Here is a 17,238-nt window from a genome sequence, read left to right on the forward strand (position 1 = left end):
CCCCTTCCCCCCCTCCCCATTATAGATTAATAATCACGTGTGCTGTAATGATGGGAGCACACATACGACCCCGCCCCTCTTTGTCCTCAGTATTGCATCTTCAGGTAGCATCCAGGTGACGGCGGCCACGCTCTCTGGGCCACCCATCAGTGTGGGTGGTAGCCGGCCGTGCTCATGCCTGTCTGACTGGCTAAAACCGCTCCGTTCATTCCTTGTCCCGGTTCGCCCATGCCGGCGTCACTCACGGCGCCCACGCCAGTCCAGCCGGCGCCTGCGTGCAGACCGCTGTGGAGCAACACACACACACACACACACACACACACACACACACACACACACACACAGGAAGACCACGAGGGCAACACAAGGTTATAGACCATTATTTATATTGTAAATGGACTGCATATATATAGCACTATACTGACAAGTGACCACTCAAAGAGCTTTACAATAACCCATTCATACACAGTTTATTTTGTTAATTTTTTTATCATCATCATTATTGTGATTAAATGAATACAACAAATAAAAAATCGTTGGTTCTGTAGTTCTTGTTTTAAATTGATGTGCTGCTACTGTAGCCTCCTAATTCCCCATCTCCCTAATTAAGTCTCATCACAGCTGCAGCCAGGGAGCCAAAGTCATGAAGGGGAGTTAACAGAAAACATGTATGCACTTATTGTATGTTGCATTCCTTGGACTTAAAAATAGTACTTAGCATCTTATCCTAGGTATCGTTGTTTTATACAGGGATAAAACAACAGGTTAACCTAGTAATGGTAAGTATTTGGCACTTGATTCTATGAACATCATTACTGTTCCAACAGCGATATATTGTTTCTCTTTTTCCTGACAAATGTACTTTGCTTTGGTAAGTTGCTTTGGATAAAAGCTAAATGCCCTCAATGTAAATGTAACAGAACCACCAGGAAGCAGCACAGCTCACCTGTAGCCCTGCTGGTTCCAGGGCTGTCCGTAGACCCCGTAGGAGGGCATCTGCCAGCCGCTGGCCACGTACTGGCCCACCTGCTGGCCCACCTGCTGGGTGTTGCCGTACCACTGCCCCCACTGGCCCCCAACCCCGCCGTACTGCTGCACCGGGAAGCCCACCTTGTTCTTCTGAGGGAAAACAGTGGACAATCACACAAGGGCCAATCACACTGGGGCACGAAGACCTGACTCACTCCTCTGAAGGAACACGGTGCTCTAAAATGTCAAAATACATTAGTGATTTCAATGTTAAGATTAAAAACGCATCCTCTAACTGATATCATCCAGGAAAACTAAATGCTGGCCCACTTGTACCGCTCTTTGTTTACAAGTCACACAGCCTGTCAGAGTGGACACAACTGTCATCACGTTGCTTACGAGTCTGAACACTGCCCATTAAATTCGAGGAGCTCCGTCTCAAACATAAGGACACATTAAATTGGATTTTCATTCCGTGCCAGTTCTATTTTTAGCCGCATATACATGAGCATAATGGGCTTAGTACAGAGCCCGCATGCACAAATAATTATCTCTTGTCTCACTGCATACAAAATCAATTTTGGGACAAGCAATAGATAAGGATGTGTATTAGTCTGAACGCTCCCATCTCGTAGTCGGTCTCATGCGTTGGGGTTCAGTGATGGAGGAGGATGCGGGGGGTACACTGCACCTGCTGCATGGGGCTGCTCATCATGTCGGGGGTCTCCTTTCCCCAGTAGCACTTGACCACGTAGCCCTCCACCGACGTGCCGTTCACAGACACTATGGCGTGGGCCGCCTCTTCGTGGGAGTTGAACCTAGAAGATCAGACCAACAGTGCATCAGAAGACACCCTAGAATTTAAGGTCTGTGTTCAAGAGGGTGCCTGGTGATGGAGAACGGTTTGGAGCACTGCTGGGTGTTAAAGTGTGGCTGTACGGCGGTGCCGGCGTGAGTGCTCCCAGTGGAAAAAAGACCCACTAAACTTTCAGTTAAGGCACACTGTTATGAACGTTTGGGGGTATCCTACTTCCAATGATCATAAAATAGAAAAGACGGTTTGTATAGCATGCAAAGTCACCATGAAATTGCACCACATCACAAGCACTACTAAGATAATGTGAAAACGATTCTTTATGTTGAATCAACAGAAAAGCACAACCAACTTCCCTTACCCAAATACCGGTCATTAGTATGTAGAGTTTATTGTTTATTGTTGTATAGTTTGCCTGTTTAAACATTGAAAAAAAGAAATACCCAAAAACTAAGAAATCCAACTATCCATTTCCATTTGAAGTTTTCCTACCGTACGAAGGAGTAGCCTTTGTCTGGGAAAACCCGGATCTCCATGATCTGACCGAAGGGCACGAAGGTCTGTTTCATGGTGTCCTCTGAAAACAGCGAGAGTGCTGGAGTTAGAAGCAGTACGCCACTGGGGGCCGTGGTTTACAGTGAGTGTAGAGCTGCTGAGCTTGGTTCCTACCGGTGAGGCCGGTGGTCACCCCTCCACAGTACACGGTGCAGTTACTCAGACTGGACTGGTTCACCACCTCTTCAAACGAGAGGTGCTTGGTGTTGGCTGCGTTTCAACAACATCAAGCACAAAACACAGCCATGTCAATAAGCTAAAGGAGCCATATGCATTCACTGTGGTAGACACATCACCGGGTTTCTGAGGTCCATGCTCAGTCTATACAGCAATGAAATGTTATGCTCAAAGATTCAACTCCATTTCAGATCCACGTCCATGTTCATGTGATGAAACAATCGTTATTAATAAATCGTCTGTAATGCAATGAGTTCTCTTATAGTCTCACATCTTATGGATCATAGGACCCATCAACCTGAAAAAGATATAGAAGACGTCCGCAAACTCACATTCGTGGCTGGCCTTGGGAGCAGCAGGCTTCCTGGTGGCCCAGTTGGTCCTGATCTGCCTCCCGCCGAGCCACTGGCCTCCCATCTGCTGTATGGCGTTTTCCGCGTCCTGAACACACGCACACAATCATGGAAAAGGCAGCATGCCAACAACCAATGTAGTAAACTGGATAAAGAAGCATCAATGGTGTTGTGTTAAGGTTATAGAACCTATAATGTATCCTATGCAATAAATAAAGTATCCATTACAATCGAGATAGTATCATACACAAAGTATTCGTTGCACTTTAGACAACACTGAAAGCAACAAAATCCACCGCAAAATATGCCAAACTTAAAATAGTGTATATTTAATTGGATCCTTTAGGGGTCTTCAACGTTTTCGAGGCCAAGGACCCCCAAACTGATGGAGAGATGGAGCGGGGACCCCCTACTTATATATTGTATAAAAATGTGTTTTATATTAAACTGGTCCTATAGTGCCATGTATAAATGTACCTTGTTATTTTGCATTCAATACTAAGATATTCAAATAATACACAGGTTCATATATTCATGTTTTTATTTTAAACATGTGCAAGGTACATTGAGTAGGGTGGCCTTGCCACTGCCATTCATAAACATAACATAATAAACTGATACCTGCCAAGATAAACAATGTCTGTCAATTGCATGTAAACTTGCATGAATGCTATTCAAATGGACATTTTTAAAACATAAAAGTGGAACCGAAAATTAGTGAAGTTTGTTAGTGTCTTTCTTAACACTCCGCAAGTAGTCCGGTAACTTATCAACCCCAGCGTGTCCGGTTGCTAAGCGACGTCAACGTCTTTGGCGGACTATTTCTCTGCTGATCGCTTATTTTCCCGATAATGACCGGCGTTCTGGACATCATCCCTTATATAACAGCACTCCCTCTCTCCCAACAGTCTTGGCTGCGCACTCGCATTGTTTGCGGCGGAGGAGGGGGTAGGTATAAAGACCGGACGAGAAACTGACGTTGCTGTGCTGTCCTTCTTAATTGAAGGAGCAGGCAGAGAAAAGCTCTCTCCTGCTGGGCTTTCATTAAAATCAAATACATAAAAATGTCGCAGCCAGTTCAGATGTGTCAGGTGTGTGCGATAGACATACAGACGCTTCGCTTACCACTTTTGTAAATGCCATAGCCTATCTATAGTACATTCAGATCGCATGATTAGAAATTGGATCAAAAGTGTCCATGTAAACGCGGCTAGTGTGTTGGATTCATGTTAATGTGTATTTAAAGACATTTCAATTTGTGGAAAAAATTGCGGGGGGGGGAATATAAAAAAAATGTCTAATCAACCAAAACTTTCGCGGACCCCCCTGCAGTACCTCCGCGGACCCCCTAGGAGTCTCGGACCCCCTGTTAAATACCTCTGCTTTAGACACATACCCATTTATTGAAGAAAGAGACAAAGCCATAGCCTTTGGAGTTGCCTGTATTCATATCTTTGACCACTCTGGCATCACTGCAGAAATACAGACACACAGAAACAGGTATCAAGGGCATGAAAATATCTGTTCAATAAACGTTGTGACAGTTTTGGAGAAAAGGAACACAGAGATTCACAGGAGCCGGGTGAGGGACGTATTATCAGAGGCGGACTTCGTGTCTTTCACAAAATAGACCTCCCCTTGAACAACTTTAAAGGTCCCATGGCATGCTACTTTATGGATGCTTTAATATAGATATTAGTAGGCCCAAACACAGTATTTGAAGAAGTTCCTGAAATTCAGCCGTGGTGCAGAATTACAGCCACTACGAGCCAGTCGCACATTGAGCTTTCCCCAAATGCTTCGTTTCGGTGTCTGTAGCTTTAATGCAAATGAGGAGGAGAGAGGCGGGTCAAGGAGGAGGGTCGGGGTGAGGCTCTGAGCAGCTAGCAGCCACGGTACCATACGCTCTGTATACATTGGATATATCGCAATGGCGAGGCGCACACAGCCTTTAGCCGTGTTCTGTAAATATTCTAGAACAAACGGGAGTCCTGGAGCTCTATAACTAAATAACATCATATTATACATAGATATCTATATCATATAATATATATTATCACGTTCAAAAGCTGTGTGAGCATCAAGACGATATTATGAATCTCAAACGACCACGTCTGGTTCTCCGACGTCTCTGGTTCTTCCACGTCCACATCAATCTGAAGTAGACTGAAACACGATATGGAGGAGAAAGGGATTGTTGCCCGCGATTGTTGACCGCGGTTTTCTCCCGCCGGAGCCTCGTTGCCGAGGGACCACCGCCTCGGCAGCGGTCAGCAGGGCTCAAGCGGGAGACATTTATGGCCAACAATCCCTTTCTCCTCCATGTCGTGGTTCATGTACTTCAGGGAGTCAAAGCCAAAGTTCCTTTCCCCCAATTCATTCTCAACCATGGCGGAGATAACCCCCACTACAAGTCTCATCATGGAAATACCAAAGACGAGAGTCTGACGTGTTATGCACCATAACACCAACAGCAGAATGGTTATGCAAATAACAAGTGTACAACACTAGCGTTACAGTCCTGGAGCTCTATATCTAAATAATATCATATAATACATAGATATCTATATCATATAATACATGTTATCACGGCCAAAAGCTGTGTGCGCCTCCAGACGATATTATGAATCACAAACGACTTTGTCTGGTTCTCCGACGTCTCTGGTTCTCCACTCCCACATCAATCTGAAGTAGACTGAACCGCGCGCTGCCTGCTGCCGGGCGGTGGTGCCTCGCGGCAACCGGCAGCATGTCGCAGTTCATGTTCTTCAGGGAGTCAAAGCCAAAGTTCCTTTCCCCCAATTCCTTCTCAACCATGGCTGAGATAACCCCAAATACGGTCTTGTTGTGGAAATATAAGAGACGTCAAAGAACCGCCGTGTTATGCGCCATAACACTAACAGCAAACACTTGCGTTACAGTGTGTGTAATCACACACACACACACACACAGGTGGCGCTCGCACAGTCGTGTCTTATTGGTGGGCCAAATTCTCAGGGTGGGCAAGGCAGAGAACGGGAGAAGCTTAGATCCTTTATGATGACATATGGGACCACATTCCAAATCAGTGCGCTTGAGCCTCCAATTTTTCAAAGGCGAGCAGAACACCTAGTGCTCGTTTTACACCGAACGCAAGTTTTAGCCACTGGGGGACCATAGGCAGGCTAGGGGAACTCATATTTATGTTAGAAAACCTCATAAAGTGAGATTTTCATGCCATGGGACCTTTAACAATTTTTTTTCACCAAAACAATAGTGTAATTAAAAAGGTTTTATTAAAAAATGATAATTTATCCTTTCAAATAAAATAGTATAGGAAAAATATTTGTCAATCCATGAAAAGTGGAAAGCGAGCCAATTGAATTTCAGGTCGATCTCTTGATGATCAATATTGCATATACTCACGATATTCTGCCAAACGGAGCAAACGCTGCTCGAATGTCGTCTGTGGTAATTTCAGGGCTTAGATCTCCAACAAACACATGGAAGTGATCTAAGACACGGGGAAATGAGATCAGATTGCATTGTAGAGGGTTTAAAAATTGCAGATATTAAAGTAACATTTCAGCTTGCTCAAAGCATTTAGTGACCCAGACATATCTGTAGTCGGCGCTGACTGATAGTGATTTTAATAACCTTTTCAATAAAGTCAAATCCTATAACTGATATTGTCTACCAATACAATATGCTGGTCAGTACCCCTTTCTTTGACAAGAATCTTACTATAGACCCTCCCAAAGCCCCTTCCGCTCAGGCCTCCCTGCCTTGGATTAGACAGAACCCTACTAGACAGAACTATACTTTCCGAGTCTTTGACTCGGAAAGTATCCCTCCTATTAACCGGAAAGGGCTCAACCTTACACATTGCAACCTGAGCTAGAAAGTATTTTAATTAACCACTTTTTTTTAAATATTAATTTCCTCCTAGTGTACCATATGTTTTGTTAAAGTACTACATTTATGTATGACCTGGACAAAAACAATCCGTTTGCACTCACTGCTTGTGTCTTTCTTCTGGTTACTCGGGGTGGTCGCCCAGTTCACCTTGACCTCCTGCAGAGGAACAGAAGGAGTGCAGAGGAGGGAGAGAGGCGTCTAGTGAGACTGTGTTCCACATGTCTGCTGAGGGGGGCTTTTCCTAAACCAATTTGACATGACAGAGCTTCATTTATAAAGGATAGGTGGTATGCATGTAAACCCTGGGGTTTGATTTGTTGTGTAATACACCCATTCTTATTGGCATATTTCATGTATTCATTTTAATTTAGGCTTGTCCGTTTGGAACTTTAATTCAAACAAAAAACTGGATCTTATATAGAGAGGGAAATTATGAAGTTTGGCTCATAGCTATGAAGATGTGAGGCTCACTGTGAGAACTTGAGGAAATTCTAGCAAGTAAGGTCCAAATAACAAGGGACTTACAAACAAGTGAAATTTACGAACTTGTAATACTCCTCAAATGGTCCTTCAATACCTGTTGAGGATAAAATATTTTCAACTGAATGGGTCTTAATTGAGGTTGTTCTTATTTGGATTCTATATCCAAATAACTTCTATAACAATGGTGGGAAGAGTAACATTAAAATAAAATTTAGAAACTCAACCTTAGAGAAAGACGAAAGGAAATGTAATCACAACAATAGTAAAAAGCATGCATGCTAAATTAATATACAAATGAATATTCCTACACATCAAAGGAGAGCCTGCAGTTAAAGTCAATGTCACTACAAGGTTATAATCTCTAAGGCAACCAAATAGTAAATTTTCTTATGTTTTTTATCTTGCTAAAATAAGGTTCCTATATATGAGATCTAATATTATTTGATGCACTCTGGCCCTGCTTTCATAATTTAACCCGTTTACATTGTAACAGCTTACACAAACAAACAATATCTTAATTGGTCAATTATATTATGTCTCCAATACATAAAACAATATTAATCTTCTGAAAGTATTAGCCTAGGTAAAGCAGGGTTTATGAATGTAATAATAATAAAAAATACCATAAATAAAAAATACCAATTGACCCTAATGAATGTTCATCCCTTCTGCCTTATTCTATTACTTTTTTAAGGATAAAAAATTCCTTTGAACACTTGTGACTATAATGCTTGTTAAACATATTCCATTCGTGACTTTAGCAAGAAATAAACAAAAAATGTGCACAAGCTGAGCTACAAATGATAGAAATGCAATGGATGATTTTACTAAATCCCATCGATGAGTTCGACACCACAAAACAAACCAGAATATGAAGGTGTTTTTTATCTAGACGGAACTGAAACTGTACAATATTGACTCGTTTAAAAATAAGTTGTCGTATAAAACAACCAACTTCCATTTTCAATGGAACAGCAATTCAGTGACTTGAATGTAATCAGGGAAATTCATGATCATCCATCCCATCATTTATCATAATTTCATGGAGGTGATATTTGTTCAGATGGTGCTTCACGTTAGTGTTGAGGGAGAAATCCGGTGTAAAATGGATCTGGGATATGTTTTGTATGATGATGTGTTTGGTAAGAACGAGTTGGAATGTTCGTTTGGGAGAAAAAAAGTGCATATAGACGCATTCTAGGTAGATTGACGAACACAGAGCTTGTGACATCCGTCAACAACACGCAAGCTCTGTGTTTGCCAATCTACTTATCGAGTCTTAAAAACAAGATGGCGTCGACGGGTGCACTACTGATGGTATTGTGTTTATAAAATGTCCTTTTTAATAAACAATCTGTACACTTACAAAGTTATCAATGCCTTGTTTTATATGTTAAGACCCTTATTATACTACCAAAGAAGTGTTGGCTAAAAACAGCCAACTTAAGAATACGTCTTTATACGCTTTTTTGCTCCCAAACGAACATTCCAACTCGTTATCATACTAAACATATCCCAGATCCATTTTACATGGGATTTCTCCTTTATGAAGGTGTTGTCAGCTGGAGTATCTCAGGTGACTATGTAGTGGTCTTCCTCTCCGACTCCCTGACTGCTCCCTCCCTCCCTACTCACCCAGTAGAATCAATCGCTTACCTTCCCCATGATTTTCCGCCCGTTCATGGCCGTGAGTGCGGCAATAGCGTGTTTATGCTCATAGAACTCCACAAAGCAGTATGGGTCATTCCCTGCCATCTGCAAAAGCAAGATTTTTTTTTGAAATTCGATGGTGGGGTTTTCATGTTTGCACTTCATTGAACAGCTCGTCATGTCCAGTTTATTTGCATAGCCCATGGTCACATTTGGTCTGAGAGTGCTTCAGAGGTCCATATTATACAAACAACCCCTTACAATACTTTGGCATTAAACAGCCAGCGTAGGTATACATAGCCCTCTAAATGGAGCGGCTACTGTACACATGCCCTGGTCTTCTACATGAAACAGCCATGCCCTGGGCATCTGCATTGACTGCTCAGCCGAGGCCACCACCACAGGCCAGTTCATCTCGCCAAATCTTTATCTTTACATCAGGGCGGATGGACTGCATTCTTTGTCTTTTCAGGACACTTTATGGTAGTCTTGTTGGGGACATAATCTTCACATTATAAAGATCAACAGAAGTATAATTTCGCTTTCAGAGGGGCAAGAAATAGTCCCCCCCGAAAAGAACGGTGGGAAATGAAACGGTGAGCTAACAAAGCACAAAGGAGGAATCTTCCAGTAATTACTAATAGGGAAATTGGTGCCAAATGGGCAGAAAAAAATGTAATAGTTACATTACTGTTGTATTGTAGCAAATAAAAATGATGGTCGGAGCATAAGCAAGCTCCAATATAACCAGTGCAGTTGTTTACAACCTCCAGAACGTGCAATAGACTTCCCTTTGAGATTCAAAATACAGGGTATAGCTATGAATAGTCTAGTGGCGATCTTGTCGATGTGGATACAGAATAAAACCAATCTACGAATCCCACTCATGTCAACCCAGTTCAATTATATTCTCCAACATTGCTGGCACCCTCCACCAGAAACCCTAACAAACTCAGTGTTATTTTTTTGGATCAGCCCGGCTACCTAGATCCAACACATATGCGGAGTATGGAGTAAGAACAGCTGGACGGGACCCAAATGAGTAATTATTTTCTATGATACAACAAAGTGTAGATGGCTTACATCTGCTATCATTTTACAGCTCTTGCAGGGTCCGATCTGTCCGAAGACCTCCACGATCAGGGCCTCCGTCACGTCCCTGCACAGGTTCCCCACATACCTGGACAGAGACACAAACACACAACACATGGATGAGTGGACGATCTAGGTTACACAGGGAGTCACGGAGCATCGTATATAAGCTGAGGAGCCCGCTCCGCTCACGTTAACATTAACATTACGTCCGCGTCACTCCTACTACAAACATTACCCAACATCAGGCCAAACACAACCTTCCCATCCAACAGCCACAGCGACCATCTGTCCTGGTACGGGTGCTCTCACGGATTGTATATGTCCATTGCAAACCCAAACCACGTTAATGTTAACAGTACCAGGGCACATCCTAGTACTAGCCATGTTAACAATCACACTCACAAGGTCTTGGGCTGCTCGTCGTCCATCTTCTCTCACTCACTGGAAACCACAAAACCAACTGAACCCCGGGTACAAGTCCACGACCGTCGTGGATCAACGCGCTGCGGGTTTCAGAGGGTTATATCGGGGTGTAAATGTGATTTAGTCGACCCTGTTAGCTCCAGAATGAACAAAGCATGCAGTAAAGATGGCGGGGAGCGGAGCGGCTAGCGCATGCGCACTGCCGACCAGCCTGTGATCCGGAGATAGGTGCGCACGCACCTAGTGGATCCAGAATCGGAATCACCTTTATTACATCTTATTCTAGTCCTATTGTATCTTGTACACAAGAGTACAATTCTTAGGCTTGGTTCCTCGAATTTCCCTTGGGGATTAATAAAGTATCTACCATCATCATCATCATCATCATCATCATCATCATCATCCTCAACAGCCACATAGCAGCAACAATACAAGATAAAGTAACTAAAGATAAGTAAAAATACAAATATGTAAAGAACAAGTAAAATGAGGTAGCAGTATAGATCACAATAATAAATAGTAATAATAAAGTAAAGTCAGTTATAACAAGAGAAACAAAGACAATGGTAATCATTAATAATAAGTAAAGTGGTGTAGTAAAGTGTAAAGTGCAAGTGTAAAGTGTTCCAGCGGTACTGGTGCAAGCCACGGTTGATTCTACTGCAGAAGTGCTGTGCAAATTACAGGAAAAAAATATTAATTTAAATAGTCTGTTGTAGTGTGCTGGTTTGGGGGTAGTGGATTCCTACAACTGACCTATTGGTTCTCCTTCTGTGCGGTGTGTTTTCCCCAAATGTTAATGTTTTATTGCAGCGATGCATCAACTAGACACCAATACATACCCATTGACATCCATGCATAGTCAACATAATATGATCTATGGATATTACATTGTATACCATTATAGGACTTTCTGTATTCAATGTTGAAGTATCATTTATCTTCCCCACAAGCTAAATAACAAACAGTCCTTCAAGTATCGTGTCATGACCTATTTTACCACAATATAAGTGAGCGGTTTTGCTTTATTCTCTATATGACAAGTGCATCACTGCAGTTAGAAATGAACGAGGGTGTGATTGACTTACTATGGACAAAATGTTTTTCCAAAACTTGGAGGTAAGCATAAAGGTCTGTGTGGATAGATAAATGAATGTGACTCAGCTGTAAACTAATTCCAGGCCGCTTCTATAGCCGCCAGTCTATACTGAAAGCCAGTAAACACCAGCCGCGTTATTGTTTACTAGTGTCAAATAGTTATTGCCATTACATAACATCCAGAAACAAGTCCAATAAGGGTTTTGAAGAGAGCACAAAACATAAATGTGTAAGAATGCTTTTTGTCCGTTAAAAAAAATGTTTTACTGTTGTTGAAAAGGGACCTGGGGTGAGGTTAAAATACACACATTAAAGTGGCGAGGAAAACGGACACACACTTCAACTGTACAGAGCTGTTTTGTTGCCATATGGAAATAACTTTATAGACATTAGTTTTAGTTTTTTTCAAATGGTTTGTCGCAATAATATACTAGGAAGCAAGGGCTAGGAACCGGGGGGGACGTGTCCCCTCCAATATTGGAGACAGGCGCATCTGTCCCACCTAAAAATAATACCGGGGGAGAAAAATATTTTATTTTATTTTGAAAGCGCAACACAGAGTCTTTTCACCGCTTCTTATTCTAAAAAACTGGATTATTGAGCGTGCAATTAAAGAATTGATTTGATATTTATCAGTTCATTACTGCCATTCAAAATGTGCTTTCCTTTACATTTACAAATGTATATTTTTAGTAGAATAAAATATATTTGTGAATTTTTTCAGTGTATTTAATTTATGACATATTTCTGTTCAAACCATTAACGGATCTGTCAGGTTTCCGATATGTGTCCCCCCCCCAATGTTAAACTCATTCCTACGCCCCTGCTAGGAAGAGCTAAGAGCAACATCAGAACCAAAGTATTTACGATTATACTTCGGTATGTTTTGATGCAATGTTCATCAAAATGTTTTAATGAATATAAAAAACCCATAAATGTCTTCATTTTCTTACACAGTGCAGTTATCCCAATTAGACAGTATAGGGAACAAACCATGTTGACTTGAAAACTGAGCACTTCAAATGTAAAAATACATTGCAATAAAATTGTCCAGCACCTTCCAATCAGAGGCCTTTCCGTCCAAACGATGTAAACACAAACCTGATGACTGCTATGTTGAATAATTTGTAGATAGTTCCAATGTCACCCGTTTTTAAATTTATATTGCGTTTCCACTGGTTTGGCATCTGATAGCCAAATCCATACCCAGTTTCTCCCCAAAGTCCCTGATAAAACCAGACCGCTGCCTGGAGCCGCTGGTCAAATGTTTTGGTCAGTCACCAGTTTCTCCATCCTCTTGATCTTGCGTTTGTTCTTGGGCATGGGCCTGTCGTACAGCCCGTTCCTCAGCAGATGTTCCTTGCTGTGGTGGACCTGAGCGCCATGCTGGAGCTGGAAGGTGCAGAGAGCGTTCAGGGGCCTCAACAGAACCTGGATGGAGTGTAAGAAAAAAGGTGGGGCCACAATTAACCCCAGCCACCAGCCATGACTAATAGATTCAATATTTGGCAGGTTAAAAACAATCAGGTGAATTGCTTGGCAGTAGATCTTTCCTGTTTTGCAATCAAAAAAAATAATTCTGGGGTTAAATTTTGGACCTGACAGGTGTATGCAACTTCTAGCATGCATTAATGCACTCTGATTAGTTGTATATTTGAGGTCATTTTCTGAAAAAAAATCTTTAAACTATGTATTTCCTACATGTACAATAGAAATGTATAGAAATGCATTGACGCGGTCACCTCTTTGATGCTCTCCTTCCGTTCCAGCGTGGACAGCGTGAGGGCGGCACACTCCAGGGTGGAAAGACAGATGTTGGTGGGCTGAGTGCGGATCACATACTGACTGGACAGAGTGCTGCTGAGCTGGACCTGCTCCGATCAAAATCACATCGGCAAGCATCAGTCACCCATAGGTTGTGTGGTGATGTACTGTACATTTTAAACTGAAATATTTTGATGTACAGTTTATATTGAACTGTTGAAAGTGTGTAGTGATGTACAGTTTATAGTGAACAGTTTAAAGTGTGTCGTGAAGTACTGTGCAGTTCATAGTGAACTATTTAGCCACAGATGATCCAAACAGGCCAAGGTGGAGGTGAGGCTTCTGGCTCAAGGACACCTACAGTGAGGAATCGTACAAACCTGTTTGGGCAGGTGGAGCAGGTCGTTCCTCAGGAAGAGATCCTTGGCCTGGCTCCAGGTGCCGTCTATTAAGATCACATTGTAGCCTAGGCTCCTTGCCTCTGGGTCAGACTGCAGCAGTTCCTCCAGGTTCTTGGCCCCAAGGCCCGGATACATGATCAGGGTTCTGGGGTCTCGGCACACTGCTGCTAGGTCAGGGTACCTGAGTGGTACACAATAAAGACTAGTCAACAGCCCGTTCAAAAGTAGGTAAAATTGTGTACACATAGTTTTCTTTATTTGTATTTATTATTATTAATTATATACAATTGTTTGTTGCTGCCATTCAGGAACGTCAAGGGCACACTAGGAATCCTGCATTAAAGTAAAAAGTGAAGTAATTAAACAGTTAACAAATCATGGCTTTGAGTGATGCAGCCAGAAACAACTCATACATGATATTTCGGATTGGTTTGTATTACCTCTCTTCACTGAATCTCCTGCCAACTATGACGTTGCATTTCCCTGAAGGCAGGCAAGCAGCGAGGAGGGGCACTGTGCGCAGGACTCTGCTCTCCTGAAAATAATCCAACTAGATGATCACAGTGTAGGAGCTATATAGTGAGTAGGCTCATTGTTTATATTAATACTGAATTGGTTGTATTTCGGTTTATGCATTTTTTGTTTAGATAATAACATTAAAATTTAGCAGATGAGGAAGTGAGTTCTGTTGAGAACAATCAAAGGAAATAATCAAAATACTGGTGTATCGAAGACCTATAGGATTCAGTCTAAGTTTGATTTACTGCATGCATCATTCTCAATTGTCAACAAATGTTTATTTTAACCGATTTTTTTCGAATCATGTAGGACTGATTGTTTAAATTGCGCTAAAAATTGACCCACATACCTCTGCTGGATGCTGTACAATATACAAGCATGTAGACACCTCCAGAGGAATCACAGGCAGAAAGGGGCAGAGGCAGACCTTCTGAGGGCGGCTGCAGAGGGAGAAGAGGGAGAGGACGAATAGAGATGATGTAGACCCACAACCAGCAAGTCTCCAATAGACTGTGAACTTTCTTACCATAAATTAACCTCCTCAATGTGAGAAAACGAAAGGGAAACCAGACATGATCCATCTGGTGAAGCTGATCCTCATCATAACATACCCGCATCGTAGACACGTGGGGCGTCTCTCACACACCTCTACAGGGAGGGCAGCAAGACCACCGAATACGTCTATTTCTGCGTCCTCTGGCGAACTTTCCTCACAGAAGTCGGAATGGTTTTCATCATCACAAAAGGCAGGAGACCGACGGTCCTCAGAAGGAATACAATCCTCCATTGCAAACGCCTGAATCTCACGCATGCGCCCAGGACGTGAAACGCCTACCTCTACGCCGTCATAGTTGGTAGCTGGTAGGTTGCAATGAACGCGGTGCTGCCACCTGCCGTGGTGGTGGAGAAGCGTGAAAGGCATCTACTAGTTTGGCAGAGGGTTGGTTGGTTTTAAAACATTAAAAACATTAACAATGGTTACTTTTACTGACGGTCTATTCGCGATATATTTAGCCCAAGAACACCCAATTGAACTGGTCTTTAGTTGCTAGTTGCCACAACGATTTTTTAGTAATTGTTAAATTCCAGAACTCAAATGAAATAGTTTGGAGAAAGCGAAATATAAGAGATTTGTAATTTAACAGTGTTTGATCTTCATATTGAGGCTTTTGTTTTTGTTCAAACCACAGTTTAGTTAGACAGTGTGTCCGGCTAAGGAGGAAACACGGTCTATTAATAACTGGGAAACTGGATAATATCACATTTACAGCGTCACACTGGGGTTCATATGTCATCAGCAGGGCAGTCAAAGGCTTCTGGTTTTAATACTTATGATCACACATTACTTGCTTCAACCTCTCTTTAATTCTTGAAGCAGAACCCTGAATCGCTTAAACTACATACATACAGGGCCTTACGTTACACTGCCCAATAAAGGACTTAATGTTACACTGCCCAATACAGGACCTGATGTTACAATGCCCAATAATGGACTTTATGTTACAACGCCAAATACAGGACTTCATTTTGAAGGATATTGTTGAAATGGCCTCAATGGTTAAGCAAGACATTGTACTTATATACTTTACTATAATGATAATCACATTAAAGTAAAAAGAGTACAATTCTGAAAAATGTACCCAAATAAACAGCTACTCCGTTATTTTTAAATTGCATACAAATGTGACATTTACCTTGTGTCAGCAACTATAGTTGTAGAATTAATTGCTATACAGTATATGCTGTACAGATAAGATACGATTCTATTAAATTAATGATGAACAAGAAATACAGACCAAGTTGAAGTTGTAATGTCTAAGATTGAACCCCTCCAAATGAGTAAGCGGGAGGAACTCAATAACACTGTGTTCTGTCCACTCTTACTAGTGCAAGCTGGCAAAGCTCGGCTGGCTGGTGGGGGCATGAGTTGTCAACAAAGAGTATGGCATGGGCGGCCAGCATTTTTTTATTGGATAATATATCAGCAAATATATCAGAATATATTTGATTGATAACATTAATGAAATCACTATCGATCATCGTTGTCTCTAAATATGTCCCGGTTATGTTAAGCTCAAGCTCGTTCAAATGTTACACATTGCAACCTTAAACGTCTGATATATCGTTGCCCATAGATCCACTACAGTATAACACACTGTCCTTTCTCCTTAGCAGGCTCAGGCACTAATGTAGGGGGACACAGTGTGTCTTCTTCGCCATTAGATTTAGTCACATGGATTCCTTCTTGGTCTAATCTCAAATCTATCTTTGCTGTTTCAGTTGAAGAGATATCTGTTTGTTTGTCTGCTTCGCTTCCTCCGAACGAGTCACTGCTGTCGCCTTCGTCTTTCACACTCCCGGGTGTATTGCCTGTGTCTGCAGTCAGTGCACACTGCTGCCTGCTGCTCTCCTCTCTCTCTCCGTCTCCCTCGTCCGCCGTCTCCACAGGGGAAGCCGTTTCCTTGTCCTCCAGCTCCTTTTCCTTCACACCCGCCTCACCTCCTTCGTCCGGGCCTTCGACGGCCCTCAAGGGCGTCAGGTCAAGGGAAGTCTTGGGAGCTGTGACTTCCTTTCTTCTTGGAGGGACCACTGGCTTCGGCATTTCATCAGAGAACTCTATCCCAGGTTTATCAGGAAGACTTGAGTCTAACTCATCCTCAGGCTTACTACTCCGATCTGTATCCTCTGACACAAACTCATAGCTTTCAGAAGGTTGTGTTTGCTCTGTTCTGTTTTCATTGCAGTCTTTTTCTCTGGGCTTACCAGATGGAAACATCTGTTGGGTTGACTTTATGACCTCTAGCCTTGCCCTGATCTTTGCTTGAGCCTCATCCTCCTCCTGGGCTGGCTCCATGAATGGATTCATGTCACATGGGGAGGAATTTCCACTAGATCTAAAAAAGTCTGTGATTTCGTCCTCGTTATTGATATCAAGATTTGTGGGCAATTTGCCCAAATCATACGAATCCTGGGACAATAATCGAATCCCCTCCAGTTCGTCCTGAATGTTTTCCTTCTTGGCTGTCTCCATCACGGGTGT

General features: G+C 42.3%; 2 protein-coding genes across 4 annotated transcripts; both read right to left on the reverse strand.

Annotated features, from left to right (window-relative positions):
* Window positions 1-40: 40 nt before the first annotated feature.
* LOC307074928 (cytotoxic granule associated RNA binding protein TIA1-like) lies at window positions 41-10,584 on the reverse strand. Of its 2 annotated transcripts, none has more exons than XM_079735340.1 (12): window positions 10,396-10,584; window positions 9,982-10,078; window positions 8,905-9,003; window positions 6,867-6,921; window positions 6,274-6,361; window positions 4,265-4,340; window positions 2,848-2,956; window positions 2,453-2,548; window positions 2,276-2,360; window positions 1,661-1,787; window positions 947-1,116; window positions 41-285 (listed from the first exon to the last, which is right to left on the reverse strand). In XM_079735340.1, exons 1-12 carry the CDS (start codon window positions 10,419-10,421, stop codon window positions 147-149), a joined length of 1,167 nt encoding a protein of 388 aa, XP_079591466.1. In that variant the 5' UTR covers window positions 10,422-10,584; the 3' UTR covers window positions 41-146. The 2 variants fall into 2 exon arrangements, with proteins under 2 accessions (XP_079591466.1, XP_079591465.1); XM_079735339.1 differs by having other exon boundaries at window positions 947-1,119.
* Window positions 10,585-12,398: 1,814 nt separating this feature from the next.
* Window positions 12,399-14,988, reverse strand: dtwd2 (DTW domain containing 2). Of its 2 annotated transcripts, XM_079734330.1 has the most exons (7): window positions 14,810-14,988; window positions 14,548-14,638; window positions 14,120-14,214; window positions 13,965-14,012; window positions 13,659-13,860; window positions 13,257-13,385; window positions 12,399-12,945 (listed from the first exon to the last, which is right to left on the reverse strand). In XM_079734330.1, the coding sequence occupies exons 1-7, from the start codon at window positions 14,983-14,985 to the stop codon at window positions 12,775-12,777; spliced, it is 912 nt and encodes a 303-aa protein (XP_079590456.1). In that variant the 5' UTR covers window positions 14,986-14,988; the 3' UTR covers window positions 12,399-12,774. The 2 variants fall into 2 exon arrangements, with proteins under 2 accessions (XP_079590456.1, XP_079590457.1); XM_079734331.1 differs by lacking the exon at window positions 13,965-14,012.
* Between the last annotated feature and the right edge of the window lie 2,250 nt (window positions 14,989-17,238).

Source organism: Pollachius pollachius (genome assembly GCF_949987615.1).
Source record: "Pollachius pollachius genome assembly, chromosome: 4".
Lineage (NCBI taxonomy): Eukaryota > Metazoa > Chordata > Actinopteri > Gadiformes > Gadidae > Pollachius > Pollachius pollachius.

Bases quoted from the DNA above. Each gene is read 5' to 3' on its own strand.
- LOC307074928 (XM_079735339.1), bottom strand. From the start codon at position 10,421: ATGGACGACGAGCAGCCCAAGACCTT. The intron at 10,079-10,395 runs GTGAGTGTGATT...GTCTCTGTCCAG, and splicing joins GACGAGCAGCCCAAGACCTT to GTATGTGGGGAACCTGTGCA. The intron at 6,362-6,866 runs GTGAGTGCAAAC...CCCGTGTCTTAG, and splicing joins CCAGAAGAAAGACACAAGCA to ATCACTTCCATGTGTTTGTT.
- dtwd2 (XM_079734330.1), bottom strand. From the start codon at position 14,985: ATGGAGGATTGTATTCCTTCTGAGGACCGTCGGTCTCCTGCCTTTTGT. The intron at 14,639-14,809 runs GTATGTTATGAT...CTCCCTCTGCAG, and splicing joins CCCACGTGTCTACGATGCGG to CCGCCCTCAGAAGGTCTGCC. The intron at 14,013-14,119 runs GTAATACAAACC...ACTTTAATGCAG, and splicing joins AGGAGATTCAGTGAAGAGAG to GATTCCTAGTGTGCCCTTGA.